This window comes from Vulpes lagopus, chromosome 5 (assembly GCF_018345385.1).
Source record: "Vulpes lagopus strain Blue_001 chromosome 5, ASM1834538v1, whole genome shotgun sequence".
Classification (NCBI taxonomy): Eukaryota; Metazoa; Chordata; class Mammalia; order Carnivora; family Canidae; genus Vulpes; species Vulpes lagopus.
Window position 1 is genome coordinate 69,421,197 of NC_054828.1, and position 27,037 is coordinate 69,448,233.

Consider the following 27,037-nt stretch of genomic DNA (forward strand, 5'->3'; position numbering starts at 1 on the left):
AGGAGGAGGGAGAAGCAAGCTCCATGCACCGGGAGCCCGACATGGGACTCGATCCCGGGTCTCCAGGTTCGTGCCCTGGGCCAAAGGCAGGCGCCAATCCGCTGCGCCACCCAGAGATCCCCGAGTTCTTTGTTTTGGATACTAAAACAAAATATTTTGGATACCAGTCCTTTATCAGATATGTCTTTTGCAAATATTTTCTATCACCCTGTGGCACGTCTTCTCATTCTCTTGACATTGTCTTTCTCACAGGTTTAAATTTAAAAAAAAAAAAAATTAAATTCCCGCTGAGCAGGGAGCCTGACATGGGGCTAGATCCCAGGACCTTGGGATCATGGCCTGAGCTGAAGGCAGATGCTTAACTGACTGAACCACCCAGGTGCTTCTATAGCAGAAGTTTTAAATTTTACTGAAGTTCAGCTTACTAATTGTTTCTTTCATGGATCATGCCTTTGGTATTGTCTCTGAAAAGTCTTTGCCATGCTCAAGGTTATCTACGTTTTCTCCTACGAGTTTCATAGTTTTATGCTTACATTTAGGTATATGATCTATTTTGAGTTAATTTTTGTGAAGAGTATAAATTCTTTGTCTAGATTCACTTATTTTTCACATGAATTTCCCCATGTCAAGATCCTTAATTTAATCACATCTGTAAAGCCCCTTTTGCCACGTAACGGAACATATTTAGAAGTTCTGGGGATTAGGACATGGACATCCTTTTGGGCCGCTATTGAGCATACCGTTGTGTAAGAGAGAGCCACAATGTACTGCCTAAGCTTTGCATGTTTCAGATCCAGTCACATGAGGAGACTAACTTATTTCTTTTCTATTTAAAAAAAATTTTTTTTATTATTTATTCATGATAGTCATAGAGAGAGGAGAGAGAGGCAGAGACACAGGCAGAGGGAGAAGCAGGCTCCATGCCGGGACCCCGACGTGGGACTCCATCCCAGAACTCCGGGATCGCACCCTGGGCCAAAGGCAGGCACTAAACTGCTGAGCCACCCAGGGATCCCCCTAACTTATTTCCTTTTTAGACCTGATTCCTTGGTGGTTGGGAGGAATAAATCTGCTTGACGCAGTTCTTAACCCTGGTTCAGTGAGCTGGAGGGCAGAGTTTCACATGGCATAAGTACGGCCGCTGGGAGTCACCTATTTAACCATGTGGAAGGGGGACAGAGAAGGTGTGATCTTTGCGAGATGGACAAATTTCCCAAAGAAGTAACCACCGCATGTATGTACATATACCTCTACTCTCTGACCGTATTTTTTCATAATCTACCTGGTGAATATTGGTAGAAAAGTTTAAGAGGCACCAATAAGCAGTGAATGACAGATAAATACAATTTTTGCCAATACTCATTTCTTATATTTGCAAAGGTATATGTTGATAGAAAGATAACTCTTTTGATTTGCCCTCAAATAAATGACCCTAATCCAAGCTAGTTCAGCTTCTTTCTTTCTTTCTTTCTTTCTTTCTTTTTTTTTTTTTTAAGATTTTATTTATTTATTCATGAGAGACACACAGAGAGAGAGGCAGAGACACAGGCAGAGGGAGAAGCAGGCTCCATGCAGGACTAGATCCCGGGTCTCCAGGATCACGCCCTGGGCTGCAGGCCGCGCTAAGCCGCTGCGCCCTCCCCACCCCCACCCCTGGCTGCCCCTTATTGATTCTCTCTGATCTTATTGGCCACCTTGGCTGCTCTAGTCAGGGACCAGCCTTAATTTGTGGCCAGTGATCAACTGGATATTTCTTCATCCGTTTCAGCTCTTGGTTTGCAATTCTTTCTCAAATCTTTCCTGCCAGTGCGCTCCTATCCCACCAATACGTGGCTTCCTTTTTGAAAGCAGGCAGTTATGTATCATCTCAAGTGTTTACAGCAGGGAAGCATCACTCCTATAGTCACATGCACATACACACACTAAGGAGTGTTACAAAAATGAGCAACAGGCAAGCACACACATCCTCAAGAAGAGCTTCTGGACGCCCGGGTGGCTCAGCGGTTGGGCGTCTGCCTTCGGTTCAGGGCGTGATCCTGGGATCCCCGGATCGGGTCCCACGTCGGGCTCCCTGCATGGAGCCTGCTTCTCCCTCTGCCTCTCTCTCTCTGTCTCTCTTGAATAAATAAATAAAATCTTTAAAAAAATAGCTTTTGGATAAAAAAATCTGAGAATACATGGGGCACCTGGTAGCCCAGTTGGTTGGGCCTTATACTCTTGATTTCAGCTCAGAGCATGATCTTGGGGTCATGAGATCTAACCCCGAGCCGGGTTCCATGCTCACTGGAAAGTGTGCTTCTCTCTTTCTCCCTCTGCGCCTCCCCACCTCCCCCTGTGCTCTCTTGCTGTCTCTAAAAATAAGTGAATAGATAAATCTTAAAAAAAAAAAAAAAAAAAAAAAAAGAATCTGAGGGCAGCCCGGGTGGCTCAGCGGTTTAGCGCCGCCTTCGGCCCAGAAAGTGATCCTGGAGACTCGGGATCCAAAGCCACGTTGGGCTCCCTGCGTGGAGCCTGCTCCTCCCCCTGCCTGTGTCTCTGCCTCTCTCTCTCTTTCTCTGTGTCTCATGAATAAATAAATAAAATCTTTAAAGAAGTAACAAAAAAATCTGAGAATACAATCTTTTTTAGGATCAAGAATCTTCTTTTTCAATCACCTTTTTCTTTTTTTTTAATTTATTTTTTTAATTTATTTATGATAGTCACAGAGAGAGAGGCAGAGACACAGGCAGAGGGAGAAGCAGGCTCCATGCACCGGGAGCCTGACGTGGGATTCGATCCAGGGTCTCCAGGATCGCGCCCTGGGCCAAAGGCAGGCGCCAAACCGCTGCGCCACCCAGGGATCCCTCAATCACCTTTTTCTATTTCCCTTTTAAAAAATCTCTGTCATAGCTGACAGGTAGTGCTCATAATGCCAAAGCTGCTTGCACCTCAAACTCAAACTGAAACTTTGCCCCTTTGACACTTTATTATTTTTTTTTAAGATTTATTTATTTATCTTAGAGAGCAAGCGCGGGGCCGGGGAGGGGCAGAGGCAGAGGGAGAGAGACTCTCCAGCAGACCTGGCGCTGAGCATGGAGCCCTATGTGGGAGGCGGGGTGGGGGGGGTGGGGGGGCGGGCTCCAGGTGGGGTCAGTCTCAGGACCCTGAGACCATGAGCTGGAATCAAGAGTTAGACACTTAACTAGATGCCAGGTGCTCCTTGCACCTTTGACACTTTAAAATCCTTTAGCTCTTTCTTCCTCACTATATGCTAGATATACTTGTTTAATCTGTTGATCCTTCCTCCATTGTCAAATTAATGAATTCACTAAAAAACAAAAATATAACCACACTGTTGAACCCTCCACTATCATTCTTAAGTAAGTTAGGAACAAAACAAGGGGCACAAAGGGGAACCCTCTCCCTACATTCCTCCCCCATTAAAGGCAGCTTTCTTACCCCACTAGTCCTCTCTCTGCAGTTACTGGTCCGACAGGAACAAAACTGGGTTATTCCTAGGTCTCCTTCCCCCATCTAGTTACCGCCCTTTTCAATAGAGGAAGTGGGTGCTGAACTCCTTCCTTTGGCAACCCCCATCAAAGACTTTCACCAAAAAAGGGGATCCTAACATGAACTTTCCAGGCCCATGACAATCCCCAAACATTAGTACAGATCTGTTTTTTGGGGTCACAAGGTGTGGACAGGAGGCGAAACTGCTCCCCCTCATCCCACTGCCCTTGGGAAAAGCAATAAAGATCAGTTTGATTTTCATTAAGGAAAAGGCAGCCGTTCCCAGAAGGAACAAATATCCTTTGTTACCATCATTTCCCTATCTTAGTTGCTGAAAGAAAACTTAAGCTTTTTCCCCCTTTAATTTAATTATTTTTAAAAGAGTTTATTTGAGACAGAGAGTGACGGGGGCTGCAGGAGCAGAGGGAGAGGGAGAAGCAGACTCCACACTGAGCAGGGAGCCCGACACAGGGGTTGATCCCACAACCCCCAGGTTCCCCGCCTGAGCTTCTAACTCCTCTACTCCCCTCCTTACTTACTCTTATCCCTTCATGCATCCCCTTGGCTCTGTACTGTGTAATGAGATAACCAGCAGAAGCCTCCAGCAATCTCCAGGGGAGTTCTGCGGGGCGATGCCTTCTCCTGTGAACTGGAGACAAGGAGCAGATCTTGGTTTCCTTGCTTGCCCTTGGACAGGAACTGAAGAACTTAAGGATTTGGCTCTGATATCCTCTCAACTGAGCCCGAGTGGGTGCATGTTTAAGGAGCTATAGGCAGGAGGGACTGCTTATGATGGGGAAGTGTTGGGGGTGTGAGGGAGGAAGTCTGGAGTATCCTGGGAACAGAATGTGCTGGCCCAGGCCCTGAGCCATCCCCAAACCCCTCCCACTTCTCTCCTCACTAACCAGTTCCAGCTGTGCACAATCCAGGCCTTCCCATCTGGCTTCTAGGAACTCATGACTAATTAAAGGAGTGCGTGTTGTGGGGGAGGCACTCCTCTTAAAAACAGAGGTTTCCAGGGTAACAGCTTGGAAAACTCAATCCCATTCAGCCAGGGAAAGTTCCTTGCTCCTGATTCCCTCAGGGCTCAGGGGAAACAGGCCAGAGGCTAACACCACATTTCTCGAAATCAAGAGCAGTGTCTGGGCTGGCGAGTTATAACTTAATGTTTTTCTCACTTCCAGTTTCAGGCCCCAGACTTGCCCCTTATACCAAGCTGTCCAGCCCTAGGGGTCACCCCATTCCGGGAAGGGTGGTGTCAGAGAGGGTGAGTGGTGCTTTAGAGATCCCCTTCTCTTGGACTTAGAGACTTCACAACCCCTTGCCCTAAGTCCGTAGCCCCGTGACCCCCGTGCCCCCCCCCCCCCCATCACTAGGAAATACTCTCAGAGCCTAATCTACTGGGGATCCCCGGGTGGCTGGGCGGTTTAGCGCCACCTTCAGCGCAGGGCCTGATCCTGGAGACCCTGGATCGAGTCTCACATTGGGCTCCCCTTGAGGAGCCCGCTTCTCCCTCTGCCTGTGTCTCTCATGAATAAATAAATAACCCCCCCCCCCAAAAAAAAAAAAAAAGAACCTAACCTATTTCCTCCTGTTACACTTTAAAAGATTTTATTTATTTTTTATTTTTTTTAATTTTTATTTATTTATGATAGTCACACAGAGAGAGAGAGAGAGAGAGAGGCAGAGACACAGGCAGAGGGAGAAGCAGGCTCCATGTACCGGGAGCCTGACGTGGGATTCGATCCCGGGTCTCTAGGATCAGGCCCTGGGCCAAAGGCAGGCGCCAAACCGCTGCACCACCCAGGGATCCCAGTTTAAAAGATTTTAATTAAAAATATTTCCAGACACAATTCTTCCACCACATTCGGTGGACAGAGAGGGAACTAATCTGCTAATCTGTGGGAAGGGAGCAAGCAAGCTAGAGACCTCCGGGCTCTCGCTCAGACTCAAGTTCTCTTTTGGGGCGGGCAGACCACGTGTCCTAACCCTGTGCGTAGGTCCCCTTACCTCCCCCCCCACCGTGAGAGGTGACAGGTTCAGGGGGAGGAAGAGCTGGTCAGCCTGACTGGGGGGGCTGCTGGAAGGGGGGCCGCGTGACCGGCCTGTGGCTCCCAGCCCGGGGCCGTTCGGGTGCCTGGGAAGCTCCTGGGGGGGCCGCGAAGATCATCGCGGCTTGGGCCTAGGGCTCTGCTGCTCCAGCTGCGTGGCCTGAAGCAACCTTCTAGAGGCACAGTTTCCTTTTCCGTAACATGGTGATGCCCCCAGCTCGGTTGCTAACAGCTAAATGAGGTAAACTATTTGGCAGCTTTCCCTATTTTACTCTCTCCTCTCCTGGCTCCTTAGTATCTGCAATGTGGTTCCATGTCCCGCCCCCCCTATGGCCAGGGCCTTCCAGGCAGGCCAGAGCCAGTGCCCACCTTTCACAGTCCTCTCTCACCAACACACTGCCACACGTTTGTCTGTCTGTCCGTCTGTCCTGCTCCTTTCCCCCTCCTGTGAGGTGCCTAAGGGGAGGGAGTAATCAACTCTCCCACTCATCCTACTTGTTTCTCTCATATCCTCCCCTGTATCCTCCTCTCTCCCCACCACCCTCAGCTCCTGTCCCTCCTCCGTATTTTTTTTACTACCTCTTCTCACTTTCTCTTCATCCCCACCCGAGTCTCCAGGGGCTGAGTCTCGGCAGGCAGAGCTGGAGCTGAACTCAGAGCCACAGTTTCAAGTGAAAATGTGTCAGAATGTTACTAGTGGTTCTCTTCTGGGAAGCATTTACTGGCGGTTTTCATTTTCTTCCTGGTTTATTTTCGTATTTTCCAAATTTGCTACAATGAGCAAGGGATAACTTTTATTCAGAAAAAAAGAGAAAACTTTAATCAGAAAAATTTATAATTTTCAGTTGGACCAAGCCCTGTTCTCAAATGGGAGTCAGGATGGAGGAGAAGAATGGGAAAATGGAGAAAGAACTCTGCAGGGGGCTGAGAGCTGGTTCCTAAACTCCATCATTTCCTGGGGACATCAGCCTGGGCAATGGCCTCAGTCATGGCCTTTGTCACTTATCCGTCAGAAGTTCTCTGTCCTTCCTTGCCTGTCACTGGCCATTTGGGACTTAGTTACCTGATTGTTACCCAGTTGAGAGCTGGGTGGGTCAAAGGGGTCAGCATCACCAAGAGCAACAACATGAGTCAGGAATATCCTCCACCGGGACTCCTGGGTGGCTCAGTGGTTAAGCATCTGCCTTTGGCTCAGGGCGTAATCCTGGAGTCCCGGGATCGAGTCCCACATCGGGTTCCCTGCATGGAGCCTGCTTCTCCCTCTGTCTGGGTGTCTCTCATGAATAAATAAATAAACTTAAAAAAAAAAAAGGAATATCCCCCACCTCGACCCTAGAGTGTGAAGGGTTCCCCTGTGGCCTGCCAGCCTTACAGCCTTGCATGGGGGGGATGGTCCTACTGAGAACATGAGTTCAGTAACCCTTTTCTCCCAGTTCTTCCCTGTGCATGGAAGGATATGCAAACATTATGGATGCATCAATGAGACTGGAACCTTTGGCAGCTCCTAAACATTTAAAGAATAGAACTCTGAGCGTCATCCATGTGGTGCATGGAAAGAGCATGGGTTATGACGGGTTCTGGAGTCAGCAGAGGGATTTATTTGAATATAGTCCAGATCAACTGGGAGCTTCATGTACTTGTCAAGTTCTCTCTCTGGGGGGCACCTGGGTGGCTTCAGTGGTTGAGCATCTGCCTTTGGCAGATCCTAGGGGGTGAGGAGGTGGGGAGAAGGGGGTGGGGGTGGGGTCCTGGGATGGAGTCCCACATTGGGCTTCCTTCAGGGCGCCTGCTTCTCCCTCTGCCTGTGTCTCTGCTTCTCTCTCTGTCTCTCATGAATAAATAAATAAAATCTTTAAAAAAATAGTTCTCTCTCTGGGTCCCCATTTCCTCTTATAAAAAAAAGGCAAAAAAAAAAAAAAAAAGAAGAAGAAGAGACTAGAATAATGCCTCTGTTCTAGGAGGGTTGTGAGATCATTTGTAAATCACCTAAGACAAAGTGAATGTTTTAAAATGGAAGTTTTTCATCTCTTCCCCAAATAGCACTCAAGACCCTCTCCAAACTCTGGCTCCCATGCACTCTCCCACCCCACTTAGTTGTTTGATGAAGATTCATTAAGCACCACCTGAAGTACTGAGCTGGCCTGAGGTAGGTGCTAGGGCTCAGGAGGGAATGAAGTAGCTCACTAGATACTTGAAATAATAATGACTTTTTAAAAAAATATTTTATTTATTTATTTATTTATGAGAGACAGACATAGAGATTGAGAGACAGAGAGAGAGAGAGAGAGAGAGAGAGAGAGAGGCAGAGGGAGAAGCAGGCTCCATGCAGGGAGCCTGACAGGGGACTTGATCCCAGGTCTCCAGGATCACGCCCTGGGCCGAAGGCGGCGCTAAACCGCTGAGCCACCCGGGGCCGCCCCAAATAAAGACTTTTTATTAAAGCACACACAAGTACAAAGAAACTGAGACCTCATCTCTGATTTCTTCACCTGAAACCGGAGCACCTAAGCTGCTTCCTACCTCTTCACTTTTATTTTTTTCCTATCCTAGAGCAGACAGGGACCCATGAGAGTTGAAGATAAGGGGTTTGCTGGCCCAGGGTTCCTGGGGCACAGGAATATCTCCAGGGGATAGCCATGGTCCCTATCCCAGTCTCTACCGAGATTCTGCTTCTCTTCCCGCCAGGCTGCCCCCCACCCAGGACAGTATGAATGGTCTCCTCATCTGTGGATGAGGAGCTCTTCTTGAGAAGAGCTCTTGGGTTAGGGGCTCTTCTTGACAGAAGCTCTGTGGCCGGGCAGGGGTTAATGGTGAATTGCAACATATCTCTGGGCTGAGTCACCTCCCACTGCCACTCCCCCCAATTCTCCTCCTCTGAAGTTTTATAAAGAGGTCCAGAGACTGGAGAGTGGAAAGAACTGGAGGCAGGAGCCCCCCGTAACCCTGCTTCCCCAGGCTCCCAGAAGTCTTAGGGCAGAGGGTTAGCTGACCTGTGGAGTTCCTGCCCGGTTGGACCATGAACTGGCAGTGGCTGTGCCTGGGCTTCCTACTCCCTGCGACAGTCTCAGGTCGGGCCCTGGGGACTGCCCGAAAAGAGACAGCAGTGGTGAGTCCCCTCGGGGAAGGAGGGACCCAGGCCCATGAAGGGATTGGGGTACTGCACCATAGTCCCATCCAAGCTTCCCTCCTGACTTTCAACCTGGCTTTCCTTTCCTTCCTCCGCTCCATGATCTACTCCTGCCCGTCTCCCACTCCCTGCCTTTGTTCCACCTGAGCTCCTTCTCTAAGATGCCTCTCCTTTGGTCCTTCCACATCTGTCCCCTCCTATCCCTATGGGTCTGTTAGGTCATTGAGAAGCTTTACCCTGAGGCCAACTAACTCCCTTTTTTATTCTGCTTACCCTGACTCCCATCATAGGATTATCTGTTGGAATATGGGTACCTACAGAAGCCTCTAGAAGGACCTGATAACTTCAGGCCAGAAGATATTATGGAGGCTCTGAGGTGAGAGTTTATAAGGCACATACCCTAAGGGTTAAGGCTGCAAGGTCATCTTTCCTTCTTTTCATGTCTTCTCTCCCCAAGCCTGCTTTTGCCTGACCCCAATCTAGGGATCTAGGAAATGGGTTGCTATCACTGTTCAGGTGGTAGGGCATGAGGTAAAATGGGAATTCAAACATGAGGACCAGCCATTGGATTTTCCTAGGCCCTAAGTAGGGCTTCCTAGGCCCTCTGGAGGCTATATTCCACATGTATCCAGTAGACTATTAGCAACATCCCACAGAACTATAACTTAACATGTAAAATTATAGGTTGAGTTGAGTTGGGGTTGAGCTGTTGGCATGATGTTGCTTTTTTGTAGACATTTGATTCCGTATTTATTTATATTTTGAAGTTTTCTTTTCCTATTTTGGATCTAATGGATAATTTTTCTTTCTGCTCTCAGATATATTCACCATCCCTTGAAAGGCTACAGTGCCTATGGTGCCTGAGGGATGAAACTGCCCCTGAGCAAGCTGGGCTGGGAGGGGGGGTCTAACAGGAGGAGAATGCAAAGGGAGGACAGGCCCTTAGGTGGGACCAGTGGTGGGAGAGTCTCCAGAGCAAGCGGCGGGATACTTCACTAGAGCAGGACAAGGTTAGAGATTGCAGTAGAGAAGAAGGCTACACCTGAGGGCAACCTTGCACAAATAAGAGACTGAAGATGGGGAGGTGAAGCTGGAGTATTGCTATTTCTGCAAAACAGAGGAGAAAGTCCTAATTATGAAGACTGGATACTGGAGTGACCCCACCAGCTTCAGAGATTCTGTGCCATTCTCAGCTACCACTGTGGGCAGAAGGGGGCCAAAGAGCTATCCCATTTCCAGTCATTCCAGATTCCCTTGTCCTACTGGGTCCATCCCTCTCCCTCTTTTCAGAACTTTTCAAGAAGCATCTGAGCTACCAGTCTCAGGTCAGCTGGATGATGCCACAAGGGCCCGAATGAGGCAGCCCCGTTGTGGCCTGGAGGATCCCTTCAACCAGAAGACCCTTAAATACCTCCTGCTGGGTGAGGACTGAGACTAGAAAAGGGAGGGAAAGTGGGAGTGGCATGGCTCTGGAGTATGGGTGACATTGGGACAGCCGGGCCCAGCTCAGTGTTGCGTGGATGATCACCTTGTGATTAGCTAGCTGATCATCACCTGCCCAGAGACATAGCTTTACCGAACCAATGCCTAGACTCAGGGGAACTCTCTGGGTTTGGCAGAGGATCTCTGTTTCTTTCTTTTTTTTTTTTTTTTAATTTATTTATTTGTGATAGTCACAGAGAGAGAGAGACAGAGAGAGAGAGAGAGAGAGAGAGGCAGAGACACAGGCAGAGGGAGAAGCAGGCTCCACGCACCGGGAGCCCAATGTGGGATTCGATCCCGGGTCTCCAGGATCGCGCCCTGGGCCAAAGGCAGGCGCCAAACCGCTGCGCCACCCAGGGATCCCAGGATCTCTGTTTCTAATCTATTTTCTGGTCCGATAACCAGGCCGCTGGAGAAAGAAGCACCTGACCTTCCGCATCTTCAACCTGCCTTCCACCCTCCCACCCGACACAGCCCGGGCAGCCCTGCTTCAAGCCTTCCAGTACTGGAGCAGTGCGGCGCCCCTGACCTTCAGGGAAGTGCAGGCTGGCTGGGCTGACATCCGCCTCTCCTTCCATGGCCGCCAGAGCCCCTACTGCTCCAATTCCTTCGATGGACCTGGTAGGCACCAGCTCTCAGCTCCCACCTCATAGACTTCTGAGATTGTCTCGGTCCCCTTGAGCCAGTGACTCTGGAACCCTAATGTTCAGGCTTCCCCCAATGTTCAACTGCACCCCACACTAACTACCTTCTAACATTCTCTTGGAGAGCAGCTGTTCACCTCCCTGGGGTCTTATCAAGCCTCCCCTTTGATGCTTACGCTTTAGTCCTTGGTTTAAGTTCCCCTGCTCAAGACACACCTCAGAGGGGACTGGGCCAGAGAGAAGAGAGTGGTTGGGAATACAGAGACAGAGGGATGAGCAACCCAGAGAGAACTGGGTGATGACAAGGGGAGCTGAAAAGAACAAGAGAGGCACCCGAGAGACTGACTATAGACGGAAATTTCAGGGAATGGAGAAATTGGGGTAATAACAAGCAAAGGATGCTCTAGCCTAAGAGACTCTGACCTCTTTCCTGTCCACCTTTGTCTTTGTCCAGGGAGGGTCCTGGCCCATGCTGACATCCCAGAGCTGGGCAGTGTGCACTTTGATGAAGACGAGCTCTGGACTGAGAGGACTTACCGGGGGGTGAACCTGCGCATCATTGCAGCCCATGAACTGGGCCATGCCCTGGGGCTTGGGCACTCTCGATATACCCAGGCCCTCATGGCCCCTGTGTATGCTGGCTACCGGCCCCACTTCAAGCTACACCCGGATGATGTGGCAGGGATTCAGGCTCTCTATGGTCAGTCTTTTCCCTCAAGTTATGGTTAGTCACGAGCCCTAGTGATCATGAGGGTCAGTGTGACCAGCATCTCTTCCAGTTTGGAGAGACAGGTCTAGCCTCCATGGTAGGAAATGACTTGGCTTCTTTCTCTTCCTCCTACCCAGTTATTCAGGCTACTTTATTTTCAGGAGTTTTTTTTCTGACACTTCCATGTCTGGTCTTCCTTTCAGGCCTCTCTCCCCTCTTACCCATTCTTGGGGATGAAGGATGAATATTCCAGCAAACTTCCCCCTTTCTGGTCCTTCTCAACACTAAAAGGTGTCTCCTGTTGATATCAGTATGATCTTGCCTCTCACCAAGAGAAACTTTCTAGGATTTGCTCTTCCCCTTTCTACAGGGCCTCTGAACCGATCTTAGAGATGAGTGGGGAGTCCAGGTGCTATGAGTTCTCTCCCTGAGTCGCATTATGTTACGTTGCAGGCAAGAAGAGCCCAGAGACAGAGGAGGAGGAAGAAGAGATGGAGCTCCCTGCTATACCACATATGCCCACAGAACCCGGCCCCATGCCAGACCCCTGCAGTGGTGAACTGGATGCCATAATGCTGGGTGAGCCCCACCCCCCCTCCGGGCTATAGGCAGGCAGTGGCAGCAGCCTGCTGACTTTGGGACCTGGACAAATGGGAATGATGTGGGACCTCAGCATGAGTAACAGAGGTTAGATGCCAGGCAGGGGTTAGTGGCTTTGGAAGAAGGCATCTGGCATGGGAGGGAGGCCTCAGAGCCAGATTAAAGTTGGGTTAGGCTGGCATTTACCTCAGTGCCTCCTGATAGGGGCCACTAAACCATATCTGGTAATATAGCAAGATGAAGAAAACCATATTTACTGGAATGTCTATTAGAGAGGGTATTATATACCTGCAGGGAAGGACAACGTGGAAGCTACTCAGAATGGGAGGTGGGGTCCCCAAAGGGGAGCAGGGCTTTTATTTTATTGTGTGGATGGGAGCTGAATTGCTCTGAATGGCAAAGAGGCTGAACACGGGGTCTTTCTTCTCTACCTAGGTCCTCTCTTTAAATTAAAGTTGAATGAAGTTTTGAGGACTCAGCCTGTGGGAGGAGGGCAAATGATCAGCCTGCCCGAGGTGCCCTAAAGTCTTTATTGGACCCATGTCTTTTTGAATTGTTCACATACTTTTGCTTTCAGGGCCCCGCGGGAAGACTTACGCCTTCAAGGGGAATTATGTGTGGACGGTGACAGATTCAGGGCTGGGGCCTTTGTTCCAGGTGTCAGCCCTTTGGGAGGGGCTCCCAGGAAACCTAGATGCTGCTGTCTACTCTCCTCGAACACAATGGATTCACTTCTTTAAGGGTAAAGGGACTGGTTTACGGTGTGTTCCCTGAGGAAGGCCTACCGTTAAAGAAGCCATGAAAGGGAGGAAGAGATGAGAAGTTTCTGGAAGGGTGGAATGGGAGACCCAAAAGCTGTCACCTGAAGACGGAGATAACGTGTCCTTTCCTTACCTGCTCTCAGGAGACAAGGTGTGGCGCTATATTAATTTCAAGAGGTCTCCCGGCTTCCCCAAGAAGCTGAATAGGGTAGAGCCCAACCTGGACGCAGCTCTCTATTGGCCTTTCAACCAAAAGGTGTTCCTCTTTAAGGTATACAGTTTAAAGCAAATCCCCTCTTAGGAGGGGTGGGCTACTTCACACGGGGAAGGGGAAGCCGACTTGCTCTCCAAGGGAGATGGTTTGCAGCTGGAGTGGACTGGGAGTAGACCTCTAGGGATCCTTAAGCTCTCTCCTTATCCTCTTCTCCCTTCCCACCCAACTCCTAGGGATCCGGGTACTGGCAGTGGGACGAGCTGGCCCGAACGGACTTCAGCCACTACCCTAAACCAATCAAAAGGTTGTTTACGGGAGTGCCAGACCAGCCCTCAGCTGCTGTGAGTTGGCGGGATGGCCGTGTCTACTTCTTCAAGGATAAACAGTACTGGCGCCTCAACCGGCAGCTCCGAGTAGAGAAAGGCTATCCCAGAGACACCGCCCCCAACTGGATGCACTGTCATCCCCAGACCTCAGACCCTCCTCCATCAGGTGGAGATATCCGTCCTTCAGCCACAGGCACTGACCCCTCTGCTGTAGGAACAACCCTGGATACCACTTCCTCTGCCATAGATACCACGTTGAACACTGACCCCTCACCTGGAGACCCAATCTTGGACATTACCCCCTCAACCACGGCCTCCCCCACCCTTTCATTCCCTGGTACTGTCACCCTCCAGAGGCCTAAGATGTGAATCAAATGTCGGCTCACTAGGCTGCAGGGCTGCAGCAGGGGTGTGAGCCATAGACATCAGGCCTCTAAATGTCCCAGCACTAGCCACCCCTTCTCTGTGCTCTTTCTGTCCTGGGCAGGGACTCCCTAACTCTGGGTCAGCTCCCCACATTTCCTCTCCATCCTAGATAATACTTCCAACTGTGTTATCTACTGTCTGGAAGACTGGGGGAAGGCAGGCATCAGTCAGGCCCTTGGCTAACAGGTGGGCAACAGCTGGGAAGCTAAATGCTTGGGTCCTGTCCTTCCTAGATAAAGTGCAAAGAACAGCATGGCCAGTAAAATGAGCAAGGGCTTTGGAACCCATTAAGAATCACATTTACTTGCTTTGACTTTGGGCAAGTTAATTAACCTCATTGAGCCTCCGATTCTGCAAAATAAGGTTAATACCAATCCTGCAGGGTTTTTGCATTAAATGAAATACTATTTGTGAAGTGCAGGGCACAATGTCTGGCACATTTGTGCTTCACAAAGGCTAGCTCCACGTTCATTAGAGAGGACTGAACAGCTCTTCCTCTGGCTGTGTGTTTGTGTCGCTGCGTACAGTAGTTCAGTCTGATAAGAGAGGGCCTTATCAGATCTTTAGGGGACCAGAGGACTTGTCAGTCTGGCTAATTGTTTCAAGGTGCAAGGGAAAAAAAGAGCAACAGCAGAGGCTGGAATCCCTGGTTCTGTGTTCAATGCTATTTTATTCACATGCTTCATGTTCTTCCTCCCTCGTGTCATAGTTTTGTTGCCCAGGGGGAGGAATACATCTTCCTTCATGCTGTCTGGGGTCCCAGGGAACAGACTTTGAGCAGGAGAATCAGAGGAGGGAGAGTTAGAACAAGTTAGTGGCTGGGACAAAGGTTTGGTTAAGGAGATTAGCATCACCTACAACGAGAAGCAGAGAAGGCACTTGTCTCCCATACAGCCGTGAAGACCAGGCTACTCTGGGCCAAAGGGCAAGACTGGCACGTGGACCCAGTTCTCTCTCCGTGGAGCAAGTAGATTGCTTTTGGGGGAGGCAGGTCCTGCGTCATGCATTGCCCCGTGGTCTTCCCCACATTAAGGAGAGGAAGGGAAGCACCATGGAGGACAGTACTCCCAACTGAGGTAGGAGAAGGGGATTCGAACCTATGGGACCCAGGAGGAAAGGCGAACTAGGAATCAACTACCCTCTAATGAGAGGCCTAGGGATTAGGTGATCTTAGAGCTCCTCTGTGCCCTTTGCCCTATCAAAAAGCTATCGAGTGCTTTAGGGAGCTTCCTGATTTTCTGTAGGTCCTACAACAATGAAACAAACCCCTTATTTTACCATTGTGAGGCACGTGAGGCAAGTATATAAAAGGCTTTTGGGGTAAGGACCCTCCTTGGTTTGGAGGGAATGAGGAAGTCAATTAATTTAGGGGCCAGGGCACCTCTATTCTTGGACAGAGGTAGGTATTCATCCTCCCCTCCCCTCCCCACAAAAGCCCCCTTTTTCCATCCCTGAAACACACCCTTACGGGGCTGGTCTGGGTTGGAGTACAGATTCTATCCCCAGTGAGAGAGGTGGGGAAGTTTGTGTGCGGGTCCTGCGGGCTCAGGTCCTGCACACTTGGTGTTCCAAGGCCCTTGCTCGGGGTGGAGGCATTGCTGGAGGTTTAGGCTCAGGTCTGGGTGGAACCAGAAGGTGTGGTGAGGGGTACAGTGGAACCACAGTCAGAATCTAGGTCCAGCACGGTGTGGGAGGCTGTGGCCTGGGTGCCCGGTCCCAGTTGGTGCTCTCGAAGGCTCTGGAGATAACTCTGGAGAGGCACAGGGCAGAGAGGACAGAAGGTAGGGCCTGGGTCGGAGCCCCCTCCTACCCTGACCGCCCCAGGTGCCCCTCCCGCACTCACGGGAGCCAGACTATCGGCAGGCCTCCGGGTGTTGAGGGGGAGCCGGGGCCGGTAGCCACCTTCACAGAGCCCCACCCCGGAGGGCGTCTGGTGCCACTTGGCCTCTTGCTGACGGATCCGAAGGAGCTGAAGATGCCTTCGCTGGTGGCTCAAGACCACTGCTTGGGAGGGGGCAATGCAGACTCAGGGAGGCCTCTTTAGACCCCGAATCCCACCCCCAAGTGCCCCCCCCCCAAGAAACCCATTTGATCTCCCTGTTCTGTCTCAAATCTCATCTTCCCCCTGGTTATTCTAAAAGAAACTCGTCTTTGGTCTCCTCCTACACTTTCCTCCAGACTCCCCTGAGACCTTCCTTTCCTTCCATTACAGTCCCCAGTAACTAACTCCTCCCTGCTCCCTCTGATAATTTTTCTCATTCTTTCCCCCCTCCCATCGGCTCCTCCAACTCTAACTTTCTTTCACTGCCCTGCCCCGTTCACCTTAGACACCTCCACCCTTAAGTGTATTTCCCCCCTTTCCCCTGCCAAGTTTGGGAACTGGGGACATGAGAAGGCACAGGTTGGCTGCTTCTGTACCACGGCACTAACTCACCATTGGCGTGGCCTCCATGTTCCTCATCCATGAGCTTCCACTGGGCCAGGGCCCCCAGGGCCCCCAGGGCTGGCCAGGTGCCCAGCAAGACCCAGCTATACCAGCAGAGAGGAGGCAAGGCTGGAAGTGCCTGCAAACGTTGGCCCAGCCGACTGCCCAGTGCCAGCCCCTCTAGGAAGTAGTCAGCACAGGCCACCAGCACCGTAGCACCCAGCAGGGCTGTGCCCAAAACTGTGAATGGACGTGGCCACCGAAGCGTGAGCAGGGCTCCCAGCAGTGCCAGCCCCACCAGCCCCCCAGCCGGCACCCAGGCTGAAGGTGGTTGGTAGATGGGCTCTGTGCCCAGCAGAGCCCCGGCACCCAGGGTTAGGCCTAGCAGGAGACCAGTCAGGAAGAGCCCAACGCTGCGCACCAACATGGTGACCAGGCCACAGAGGAGTCCGATGCCCAGCGCAATGCCCGCGCTCACCTCCAGGCTCAGCTGTGTCTCTAGCACTCGCTCCTTGTGGCACAGCAGGAAGATCACCAGAGCTCCTGACAGCAGGCCGGAGAGAAACATTACTGCCTTGAAGCAGCGGTAGCCTAGGAAGGGAGGCAGGAGGCACTGAGAGACCAAAAGGGGACATCTACAGAGCCAGCTGATGAATTAGAAGGGAGTGGCTAGCCAGAGGAGCGGAAGACAGGCGCAGCGACACGGGGACCTCAAGGCAAGGGGCAGAAAGGGATCATCTTGGGGAAGGCAGGGACCTTTCAAAAACTGTGAGGGGTTGGGAGGAAAAATCAGGAGATACAATGGATATGTTGTGGGGAGGAGGAGATATGGAAAGAAGGTTTAGTACTTCCAGGGATGGTAGATGGGAAGAAATCAGCATGGGCTGATTTAGGTTATTGGAGAAGGGTTAAAGAAGCCTTAAACGTGGAGGATAACGTGGGAATGGAGTTTTGAAGCAGGAGGGGAGGGAGAGGCAAGTGATAGTTGCCAGGCATCAAAGCTCAAGGGTATGGATGGGGGGAGGACAAGAAGAGCTGGCAAGAGCAGCATGGGCCATACTGAAGGTAGGCATCCCCTGACAGAGGAGCAGAGGTGGCCCAGGAGCAAAGGAGAAAGTTGGCATCATCCTGGAGGGTGACAGTCTTGGGCAGCTGCCCCCCAGAATCCTGGCCCTGCCCTCACCGAAGCAGCAGTAGATGATTCCAAAGCAGCAGCAAAGAGCACACACCAGGGCAGGTGCCAGTTCAGGATTGTCCTGGGGTTCCAAGACACATCTTGGGTCTGGAGGCTCTGGGAGTTGTTGATTAAAGGGCCTGGGGTCAGAGGTCATGGCCAGGGGCAACAAGGCTTCCTCCATGGCCGAAGAAAAGGTGATCACAGAGGGGAAGGTCAGTGTCAGCTCCTCTCATCCATCCATGAATATCTTGAGGGGGCTGGGAAACCTGCAAGGGGGTAGGGGGCAGGAACTCAGGTGCCCATGAATCTTGAGGATTCCGTACCTCTATTTCTCAAGAAGAAAGGCCAATTTCAGGAGAGAGAATGGGCTTGCTGGGGTAACTGAAAAAAACTACAGGATTGGGTCAAGGGGAACCAGCTGTCTCTACGTCCCTCTGAACCAAGGACACTGAGTAAAGCTTAAACTAAAATCTTATAAGGTTATGAGATATTATGTGTTCCCTAGCTTTTCAGGGGGTGGGAGTTGGGGTCGATGGAAGGAGGGGCCCGGGGGCACTGGTGGGACTGGGCGCGCAAGGCCCAGCAGTTTGTTCTGGCTAAAAAGAAAGCTTGCCCCATCTGCGGCTGGAACTCAACACTACCTCAGTGGACTGGGAAAGGTGGGGTTAAAAGAGGAAGGGAGGAGGAGAAAGAGGAGAGAATGAGTCATGGTGGGGTCTCTGGACAGCTGCTCCAACCCCAGGGAAGGAAGGGGGTGGGGTGGGGAAGAAACACCAGAAGAGTCTGGGACAAGGCATCTAGTAGAGCCGGTCCCACACTTTGTCAAGGTTTGGAAGCCTCAGCTTCATGTGCAGATGGAGCTGTTGGGGGAAGGGGCATCGGGCCCCAGTCCAATTCCCATGGTCCCTCTTGGAGTGAGCAGGCACCTTGCCCACAGACCTCTCACATCCTGGAACCCTCTTGCTCCTCCCCTCAGGACACCGGTGGGTCTTTCCCTACCCCTCCCTTTCCCAGGGGCGTCAGGGCTGCCAGTGGAATTTGAATTCAGCTCCTGAAAGGAGAACACCAAGGAGGAGCTGGTGTTGGGGGCACTGTGGGAGTGGGGTAGGATGAATGCGGGCACTTTCATCTGTCGCCTTTTGCAGGTCAAGGTCCTAACCGGCTGAGGGTTGGCGTGGGGAATCCCTGGGGCTCCTGTTTTCAATCCGCTGGGAAGTCCAGGGACCCTAAACTAGGGCAGATTGGGGAAGGAGTGTTAACTACTCACCACCCTGCCAGGGCTCAGGAGAGGAAGGGGCAGAAGTGCTTCCCTAACCCCCCGGCTGCATCCTTGCCCGGAGGTCCTGGGCGTCGGGGCGGCTGTCGAGCGTGGGCACCCCCAGGGTCACTCTGTTCGTTGCCCCCTAAACTTTGCAAGTCGTAGCCCAAGCCCCGTGAGCTAAATGCAACGAGCCTGGGGGGTGGAGGAAGGGGACAGGGTGTGTGTGGGGTGACATCACGGGGCGGGCCCCTCCAACTCTTCTCCCTATGCATGTGGGGGGGACCCAGTTTGCCCACCGCTCCAGGCTGGGACCAGAGTCTCCGCAACCGTAGCGTGAAGGGTCCTGGGGACGCCGCAAGAAGTCTGGGGAAAGGTCTCTGAATACTTAGGTGGTAGCTCGACAACTAGGAGGTCTCAAAGCCCCAACTGGGGTCCCAGCGCCCCCCTAGCCCCGGCTTGGTTTCTTCCACTTCCCAGAGAATTGGAGTATTGTCTTCCGAAGAGCCCGGTGGTCGAGATCCGGGACGCGGGGAAGGGGCTTTCGCAGGACGGGGGGCGCCGGCCAGGGGCTCAGGGGCGGAAAAGCTCGCGGAGCGAGACGGGGTCTGGAAGGGGGACCAAGGGGGGCGGCGCGCACACGGGGCGCCGCCAGGGAGGGGACCCCCGGGTCTGCACGGGGGCGGGGGCGAGCGTCGACCGAGGGCAGCTCGGTATGCAAATGAGACGCGAAGCGGCCCGCGGCTGAGAGCGGGGTTTCTCGGCCGGCTGGTCCCGAGCCCCTCGGGGCCGCTCCGCGACGGGGCCTCGGGGCTGCGTCCAGGGCGGGATCGGGCCGTGGGAGCCGCAGTGGCGGCGGGCAGCTCGCCAGCCGGGCCAGGCGCTGGGGAGGCCACGACGGCCGGGAAGGCCGGCGCGGGGCCGGGAGGCCGGGGTGGGCGGGCCCGGGCATCCTCCCCTCCGCTCCAGCCCCGCGTGGCGCGGGAGGGTCTCTGTCTTCGCCACAGGCCGCAGGGAAAGGGTCGGGGCGGTGGCTCCTCCACGCTTCCCGGTTTTGTCCGCCAGGGAAGCGGTCTCGGCTCGGCGGCCGTCCTCTGCCCCCCGGTCTCGGCTGCGCCAGCGCCCCCCGGCGGCGCAGCTCGCGGGGACCGCGCTCCCGTCCGCGGAGGGCGGCGGCCGAGGGCCCTTTAAGGGGCGGGGCCAGTCCCGCCGCGGGCCCGCCTCCGCCGCCCGGACTCCGCGCGGGCCCGCCCGCTCGCGCCTCCGCCAACCGCTCTCTCGTTTCCTTCCCGTCGCTTCCCTGGTGACCCCGGAAGTGGAAGTAGGCGTAGGTCGGCGGCCACGGCGGGGACGGAAGGCGGAAGCGGAGCGTGAGCGGGAGGCGGAGCCGGGGGAGCTGCTCTCGTAGCTCCCCCTGGCCCTCGGCCCAGCTGCTCGAGGGGGAGGAGTTACCGCCGCTCTTCGGGTACGTTACCGTCGCCCCTCCACCCGGCCACGGCTTCCCTGCGGTCTACCTCAGGGGCAACCCTAAGCTCCGCCCCCCAGGTTTTCTTTAAGCGCAGCTCGTCCCCCACCCTTTCCTGGCAGCCTGCGGCCCCCCTTTGCGATCGTCTTTCCTCTTCTACCCGAGTGACCCCAGGACCACACCCTTGGCGATACCTCCCTCTTCCCTTGTCTCTGGATTATAGCTTGGGGGTGGGGGAGAAGAAAAACTAAGGGGATTTGGAGGGGGGTAGGGAGCACGGTTGTGGCCTATTGCTAGGGAGAAGAACGCCCCAGAAGAATTTGGGAAAACAGGGGAGGCGGGTGCATTAAATATATCGCGAATTTAAGGTCATTTAACCGCTCTCAGTTCTATCCTTGATCGTCTCCACCTTGATACCTTTGTTACAGGCATCAGAACTTATCATGATGGCTGTGACCTAAAATCCTCAGGAAGCCCCGGGGTCATGGCCCAGAAGCACCCCGGAGAAAGAGGGTTGTGTGGAGCCCACCACAGTGGTGGTGCCTCCTTCAGGACTTTAGGATCCTCTGTGGACCCTGAAATACTTTCATTCTCAGGACTCAGGGACTCAGCGGGGCCTGCTCCCAATGGTACCCGCTGCCTCACAGAGCACTCTAGTCCCAAGTACACACAGCCCCCAAACCCAGCCCACTGGTCGGATCCAAGCCATGGCCCCCCAAGGGGTCCTGGACCCCCTAGGGATGGAGAGGACCCCGATCAGAGTGAGGCATCTTCAGAAGAAGAGTCAGGAGTGGACCAGGAACTCTCAAGAGAGAATGAGGCTGGGTACCAGGAGGATGGGAACCCTTCTTTTCTTTCCATTCCGTCTGCTTGCAACTGCCAGGGAACCCCTGGAATCCCTGAAGGGCCTTACTCTGAGGGAGGAGATAGCTCTCCTAGCAACTTTTGCCATCATTGTACCTCTCCAGTTTTGGGGGAAGATGAAGAGTTGGAAGAGGAATATGATGATGAGGAACCTCTCAAGTTCCCCAGTGATTTTTCACGTGTGCCCAGTGGGAAGAAACCTCCACCCCGGAGACAGCGGCACCGCATTCCGGCCAAGGAGGATACTCGGGACGGTGGACGCAGAGATCCCAGGTCCCCTGGCCGACATCGGCTGGGCCGGAAACGAAGTCAGGCAGATAAGCGCAGAGGCCTCGGATTATGGGGAGCAGAGGAACTATGTCAGCTTGGACAGGCAGGCTTCTGGTGGCTGATTGAACTGCTGGTATTGGTGGGAGAGTACGTGGAAACTTGTGGCCATCTCATCTATGCATGCAGGCAGCTGAAAGGCAGTGATCTGGACCTTTTTCGAGTCTGGTTGGGATTCTGGGCAGGGCGGCTGGGGGGCTGGGCCCAGGTGATGTTCCAGTTTCTGAGCCAAGGATGTTGCTATGGAGCAGGGCTGTTAACTCGTTTTCTTAGGCTACTGGGTGCTTTGCTGCTCCTGGCTCTGGCCCTCTTGTTGGGCTGTCTACAGTTGGGCTGGCGGTTTCTGGTGGGACTGGGTGACCGGTTAGGCTGGAGGGGTAAAGCTACTTGGCTCTTTTCTTGGCTGGATTTCCCCACCTTGCAGCGTTGCCTGATTCTGTTAAGAGATAGCAGGCCATGGCAGCAGTTGGTAAAAATGTTTCAGTGGGGTTGGCTGGAGTTGCCTTGGGTCAAGCCAAGGACTAACAGGCAGGGGAATGCACCTGTAGCTGGTGGTCGCTACTGCCAGCCTGAAGAGGAAGTGGCTCGACTCTTGACCATGGCTGGGGTTCCTGAGGATGAGCTAAACCCTTTCCATGTGTTGGGGGTTGAAGCCACAGCATCAGATATTGAACTGAAGAAGGCCTATAGGCAGCTGGCAGTGATGGTGAGTACCCTTCCCGTTCCTCTTTTGTTTTTTATTTTCTATTCCAAATTTAGCGAGAGTAGAATAAAGAGAAGGCAGAGTAAAAAGTCAGCTTGAAGCTGGAGTAACTTTAATTCTTAGGAAACAGTCACACAAAGGCTTTTCCCCTCTGTTATGGGCTCTGATTTTCCCTTCATTTTAAGGTCTTTGTCATGAGATTCTTAATGAAAAGAAATGAACCTGGCCTATCAATGTTGGATCACTCACCCTGGAATATCCAGGTGAAGTCCTGCTGACTAGGGTGGAGAAGAAGCCTAATCAGAAAGCCTGTCAATTCCTCTATTCTCAATAAATGAGGGTTTAGAAAAAATAATAATAACAGGAGAAAATCCAACTATCTTTCGCAGAGAGGCAAGTGTGGACTTAGTGTGGAAAAGTTCAGGAAGTGCATGTGATGATTCCAGGACCAGGTGAAAGAAAACAAAGTATTTCAAGACCAGCAATCTACAGTGGAAAAGGGAGAGAGAATGGAACGTAAACAATATGGAGGCATGTACATCTGTATGCCACATGTGAAGATATGGTTGCTTTTTTTTTTTTAAGATTTTTTTTTTTTTAAAGATTTTATTTATATACCCATGAGAGACAGAGAGAGAGAGAGAGAGAGAGGCAGAGACATAGGCAAGGGGAGATGCAGGCTCCATGCAGGGAGCCCGATGTGGGACTTGATCCCAGGACTCTGGGATCACGCCCTGAGCCAAAGGCAGATGCTCAACTGCTGAGCCACCCAGGGATCCCTAAGACTTCATTTTTAAGTAATCTTTACACCTGATGTGGGGCTCAAACCCACAATCCTAAGATCAAGAGTCACATTGCCCTACTGACAGAGTGAGCCAGGCATCCCAAGATATAGTTGCTTTTATTGATAAGGAGGGGTGGTACAGGTGGCAGTTGTAATGCACCATATTCTTGAGGGAAGTGGTTTAATATAATCATGCAATAAACTTGCTATTAGTAGATATTAAATTGCTGTCTTTAGATATATTATTGTTTTTTCTTTTAGTAAAACTGTATTATGAATATAAGTAATGTGTGCAAATTCCATCAGAGGCCTATTTGAGTGTATGGAACTGGACTGATAAAATTATCATGGTGTGTAAATTACCTCAACGATTACATGACACCAAAGAGGAATGGGTAACCAAGGTATCCATTAACCATTCAAGACACAGTAAGGTACCAGGCCTGTAACTTAGCAGAGGACTAAATTAGTGTGGTGGGAAATGCATGTCCCTTAAGTGGGTAGACTGGGATATTCTTAAGAGTGGGGAATGATAGTTTACACTAAGATTGTTACTGGCAGTAGAGCTTTTCTCACTTTCATGTCTTTAGCAGATATCCTCTCTTAGGGAATAGCATTCTTACAAAAATTCTCAACTTGCTTTCTTGGGCAATTCTCACAGCCCTTATTAGGCCCCAGAGTGACCATGACTAAAAGGCTCTTCTATAAGCTTGGGTATGTGTAGATTTAACAGCATTCTGTTTACCTGGTATCAGGAGACTAGCTTTTTTCTGTACTTTTGGAAAATGAGGTTGGGAACAATCAGGAAGCTGTAGGAGGTGAGGATACTATTTGTCTTAGAGAAAAGTGGATAAAAAGCCTATGAGGAACACAGAATGCTATTTAATTTCTAGTGCAGAAGGCAAAATACTGTAGGAAGTACACACGAGAAATTTCTACTTAGGAAAAACTGAGTTTGAGGATATAGTATCTTTGGAACACTTATTTTACGATTGACAATAGAGTTAAACTGTGAGGGCTTAGTATGCGTGTACCAGGTAGAGTGACCAACCATCCCTGTTTGCCTGGGATTGAGGATTTCCTGAGACATAAACTTTCAGTACTAAAATTGTGACAATCCCAGGCACACCGAGATGGTGGATCACTCTAGTACCAGATCCTGCACTATATACATCATAAGTATTCTCATTTAATACAGTAATCCATGATAGATCTAATATTCTAGGTCATATAGCTAGTAGTGACAGAGCTAGAACTTGATCCCATATCTGTTTGCAGAGCCAGAGCAATTAGTCAGTAAGCTGTATTGATTCTTTAAAAGGGTGGTGAAAAGAGAACCCTTTGATATGAGGGTTGTTATTGTTTTTTGTTGTTGTTTTGTATTTTAAGTAGGTTCCATGCCCGGTTTGTAGTCCATTGCAGGGCTTGAACTCAGAACCCTGAGGTCAAGACCTGAGCTGAGATCAAGAGTCAGATGCTTAACCCACTGAGCCACCCAGGCACCTGATAAGGAGATTGTTTTGACCTAAGATGGGGAGAGGGTTGGAATGGATTTGTGATGAAGTCTTTTCCTTGGTAGGTTCATCCTGACAAAAATCATCATCCCCGGGCTGAAGAGGCCTTCAAGGTTTTACGGGCAGCTTGGGACATTGTCAGCAACCCTGAAAGGCGGAAGGAATATGAAATGTAAGTTGGAAATGGGAAATTGTCAGGTGGGATAAATGAGTAATCTTTCAAAGTATAGAGGTCCCTGGACTTGTGAATGGAGGAGACTCTGAGGCAGAGAGAAATGGGGTTGCTTATCTTTCTAGCTGGCCAGGGACCTCAAGGAGCTAAAAGATTTCATCTTCCTTTGTCCCTTGCTCAGTACTGTCTGATTTACAAAGGCTTTCTTCTCTTAGGAAACGAATGGCAGAGAATGAGCTGAGCCGGTCAGTGAATGAGTTTCTGTCCAAGCTGCAGGATGACCTCAAAGAAGCAATGAATACTATGATGTGCAGCCGATGCCAGGGAAAGCATAGGTACGAAATAGGGTAGGAATGGGACAGCCAAAGCTTTGGTAGCCAAAGACTTCCTTGTGAGTAGTACTGGTAGTTGGGGGATACAGATGATGAATAAAAAGACCCTGAGGTTTCTACTTTTGCCTTAGTGTCAAGAGACAGGGGATTTGGATTAGCAGTAAGGAAAAAAAGGAAGTATTTTTAGTTTTAAGAGGGAAGGTTGAGGGTGTCGGTGTTTGTTTTAGATTTTTTTATTTATTTATTCATGAGAGACACAGAGAGAGAGGCAGAGACCCAGGCAGAGGGAGAAGCAGGCTCGATGCAGGGAGCCTGATATGGGACTCAATCCTGGGACTCCAGGATCACGCTCTGGGCCGAAGGCAGGCGCTAAACTGCTGAGCCACCTAGGGATCCCCAGGTATGAATGTTTGTAGGCATATATAACAACTGAATAGAGATACTTTTAGATGTCTCAGCCATATTTGTCAATAAAATGATATTATACACTTGATCTTAGCCAAAAAGCTGAGAAGTGATTATAATGATGATACTAGAATATTGTAGCCTTGACAAATTAAAAGGAATTGTCCTTTTGTTGGGTTGTAGGAGGTTTGAAATGGACCGGGAACCTAAGAGTGCCAGATACTGTGCTGAGTGTAATAAACTGCATCCTGCTGAGGAAGGAGACTTTTGGGCAGAGTCAAGCATGTTGGGCCTCAAGATCACCTATTTTGCACTGATGGATGGAAAGGTGTATGATATCACAGGTATACTTCTGTTCTCTAGACATATGGGCTCATGGATGCTCAAAACTGTGATGTTTTGGCTAATCATTTCTCTTATTTGTAGAATGGGCTGGATGCCAGCGTGTGGGAATCTCCCCAGATACCCACAGAGTCCCCTATCACATCTCATTTGGTTCTCGGATTCCAGGCACCAGTGGGCGGCAGAGGTAGGTGTTACTTCTTTCAACAACCTACCTACTATTTTAGTTTTGAATATGATTTTAGATGACATGCTGCTTAGGACAGCTAGATGTTTTACCCTTAAGAAGTTTGGCAGCTGACTCAGTATATCTTTGTTTTTTTCCCCAGTATATCATTAACTTAGGTATAATAAACAGGTAACACAGGTAACCATGTAACTCTTAATATCTCTTGCCTCATAATGTCTTCTGTTTTACTCTCAGAGCAACCCCAGATGCCCCTCCTGCTGACCTTCAGGATTTCTTGAGCCGGATCTTTCAAGTACCCCCAGGCCAGATGCCCAATGGGAACTTCTTTGCAGCTCCTCAGCCTGGCCCTGGGGCCACTGCAGCCTCTAAGCCCAACAGCACAGTACCCAAGGGAGAAGCCAAACCGAAGCGGCGGAAGAAAGTGAGGAGGCCCTTCCAACGTTGACACCCCTTCTCTTCTTTCCTCAGATCAATGTCAGGGAGTCAAAAGGGCTGTGTATAGCACAGGATGGAGTTTTGATTGTTTATTTTTAAATATTTAAAAAAGGGAAAATTTTAAGCTCAAATTGTTCACTCAGTACTTGTAGGAAGCCCCAGAACCACTTTCCCTCTTCCACCAGCACCTAGGAACTGAATCTTGTCTTCTGACAATACCAAAGAAATAGGGGGTGGCTAGAGCAAAGAACCTAGAGCCTGGACCTGGGCTGGACAGTATCTCCCATGGTTGTGTGGGAACTGGGTATTTCCCTGGGGTCTGTATGCCTTTGTCTTTTGCTTCTAGAGCAGATGACACTTTTCCCCCTCTTTGTAAACTACAAGTCTATCTTATTTTTTGACCCATTTCAGGAGGGAGCCCCCTCCTTTATGCCAACATACTAGTTAAAAGACAGAACAAGAAGCATGTAGCCCTAATTATAGGAGATTATACAGAGTTCAGAGTGGGAACTCTGAATTTTTCCTCTGACATTCACCTTGTGGGTAATCACCCAACTTCATGCTTGTTGCTGCAGGGATGGCGAAAACTAATAATTTTTAAAAAGGAGACTCATGCCCTCTGCCCTTGGGTGAGGGGGAAGGATAAAGGGGCTCCCAGAAGCCCCCTTATGATCCAAGGGTTTGTATTTTTTTAAGTTTGTTCATATTTGTATGCATATATCTATTTAAAGCCAGGGGATTATCTTTCTATAAATATATAACTGGCAACCTGTTTCTTCCCTCTCTTCTTTGCCCATATAGCTGGAGCCCTTTTT

General features: G+C 50.9%; 3 protein-coding genes across 8 annotated transcripts; 2 read left to right on the forward strand and 1 right to left on the reverse strand.

Annotated features, from left to right (window-relative positions):
* The first annotated feature begins 8,380 nt into the window (after nt 1–8,380).
* Nucleotides 8,381–13,854, forward strand: MMP19 (matrix metallopeptidase 19). The gene is made up of 9 exons (XM_041756442.1): nt 8,381–8,646; nt 8,958–9,043; nt 9,958–10,088; nt 10,555–10,770; nt 11,248–11,493; nt 11,956–12,081; nt 12,680–12,844; nt 13,007–13,134; nt 13,311–13,854. The coding sequence occupies exons 1-9, from the start codon at nt 8,557–8,559 to the stop codon at nt 13,770–13,772; spliced, it is 1,650 nt and encodes a 549-aa protein (XP_041612376.1). The 5' UTR covers nt 8,381–8,556; the 3' UTR covers nt 13,773–13,854.
* A 625-nt stretch (nt 13,855–14,479) lies between these two features.
* On the reverse strand, nt 14,480–18,914 carry LOC121491484 (transmembrane protein 198-like). Of its 6 annotated transcripts, none has more exons than XM_041756447.1 (5): nt 18,699–18,894; nt 17,438–17,697; nt 16,264–16,845; nt 15,673–15,833; nt 14,480–15,579 (listed from the first exon to the last, which is right to left on the reverse strand). In XM_041756447.1, the coding sequence occupies exons 2-5, from the start codon at nt 17,610–17,612 to the stop codon at nt 15,442–15,444; spliced, it is 1,056 nt and encodes a 351-aa protein (XP_041612381.1). In that variant the 5' UTR covers nt 17,613–17,697; nt 18,699–18,894; the 3' UTR covers nt 14,480–15,441. The 6 variants fall into 6 exon arrangements, with proteins under 6 accessions (XP_041612381.1, XP_041612382.1, XP_041612379.1 ...); XM_041756448.1 differs by having other exon boundaries at nt 15,673–15,830; nt 18,699–18,891; XM_041756445.1 differs by having other exon boundaries at nt 14,480–15,833; nt 18,699–18,914.
* A 1,088-nt stretch (nt 18,915–20,002) lies between these two features.
* Nucleotides 20,003–26,990, forward strand: DNAJC14 (DnaJ heat shock protein family (Hsp40) member C14). The gene is made up of 7 exons (XM_041756441.1): nt 20,003–20,154; nt 20,583–22,051; nt 24,412–24,518; nt 24,734–24,853; nt 25,439–25,599; nt 25,682–25,784; nt 26,022–26,990. Exons 2-7 carry the CDS (start codon nt 20,639–20,641, stop codon nt 26,230–26,232), a joined length of 2,115 nt encoding a protein of 704 aa, XP_041612375.1. The 5' UTR covers nt 20,003–20,154; nt 20,583–20,638; the 3' UTR covers nt 26,233–26,990.
* Nucleotides 26,991–27,037: the final 47 nt, after the last annotated feature.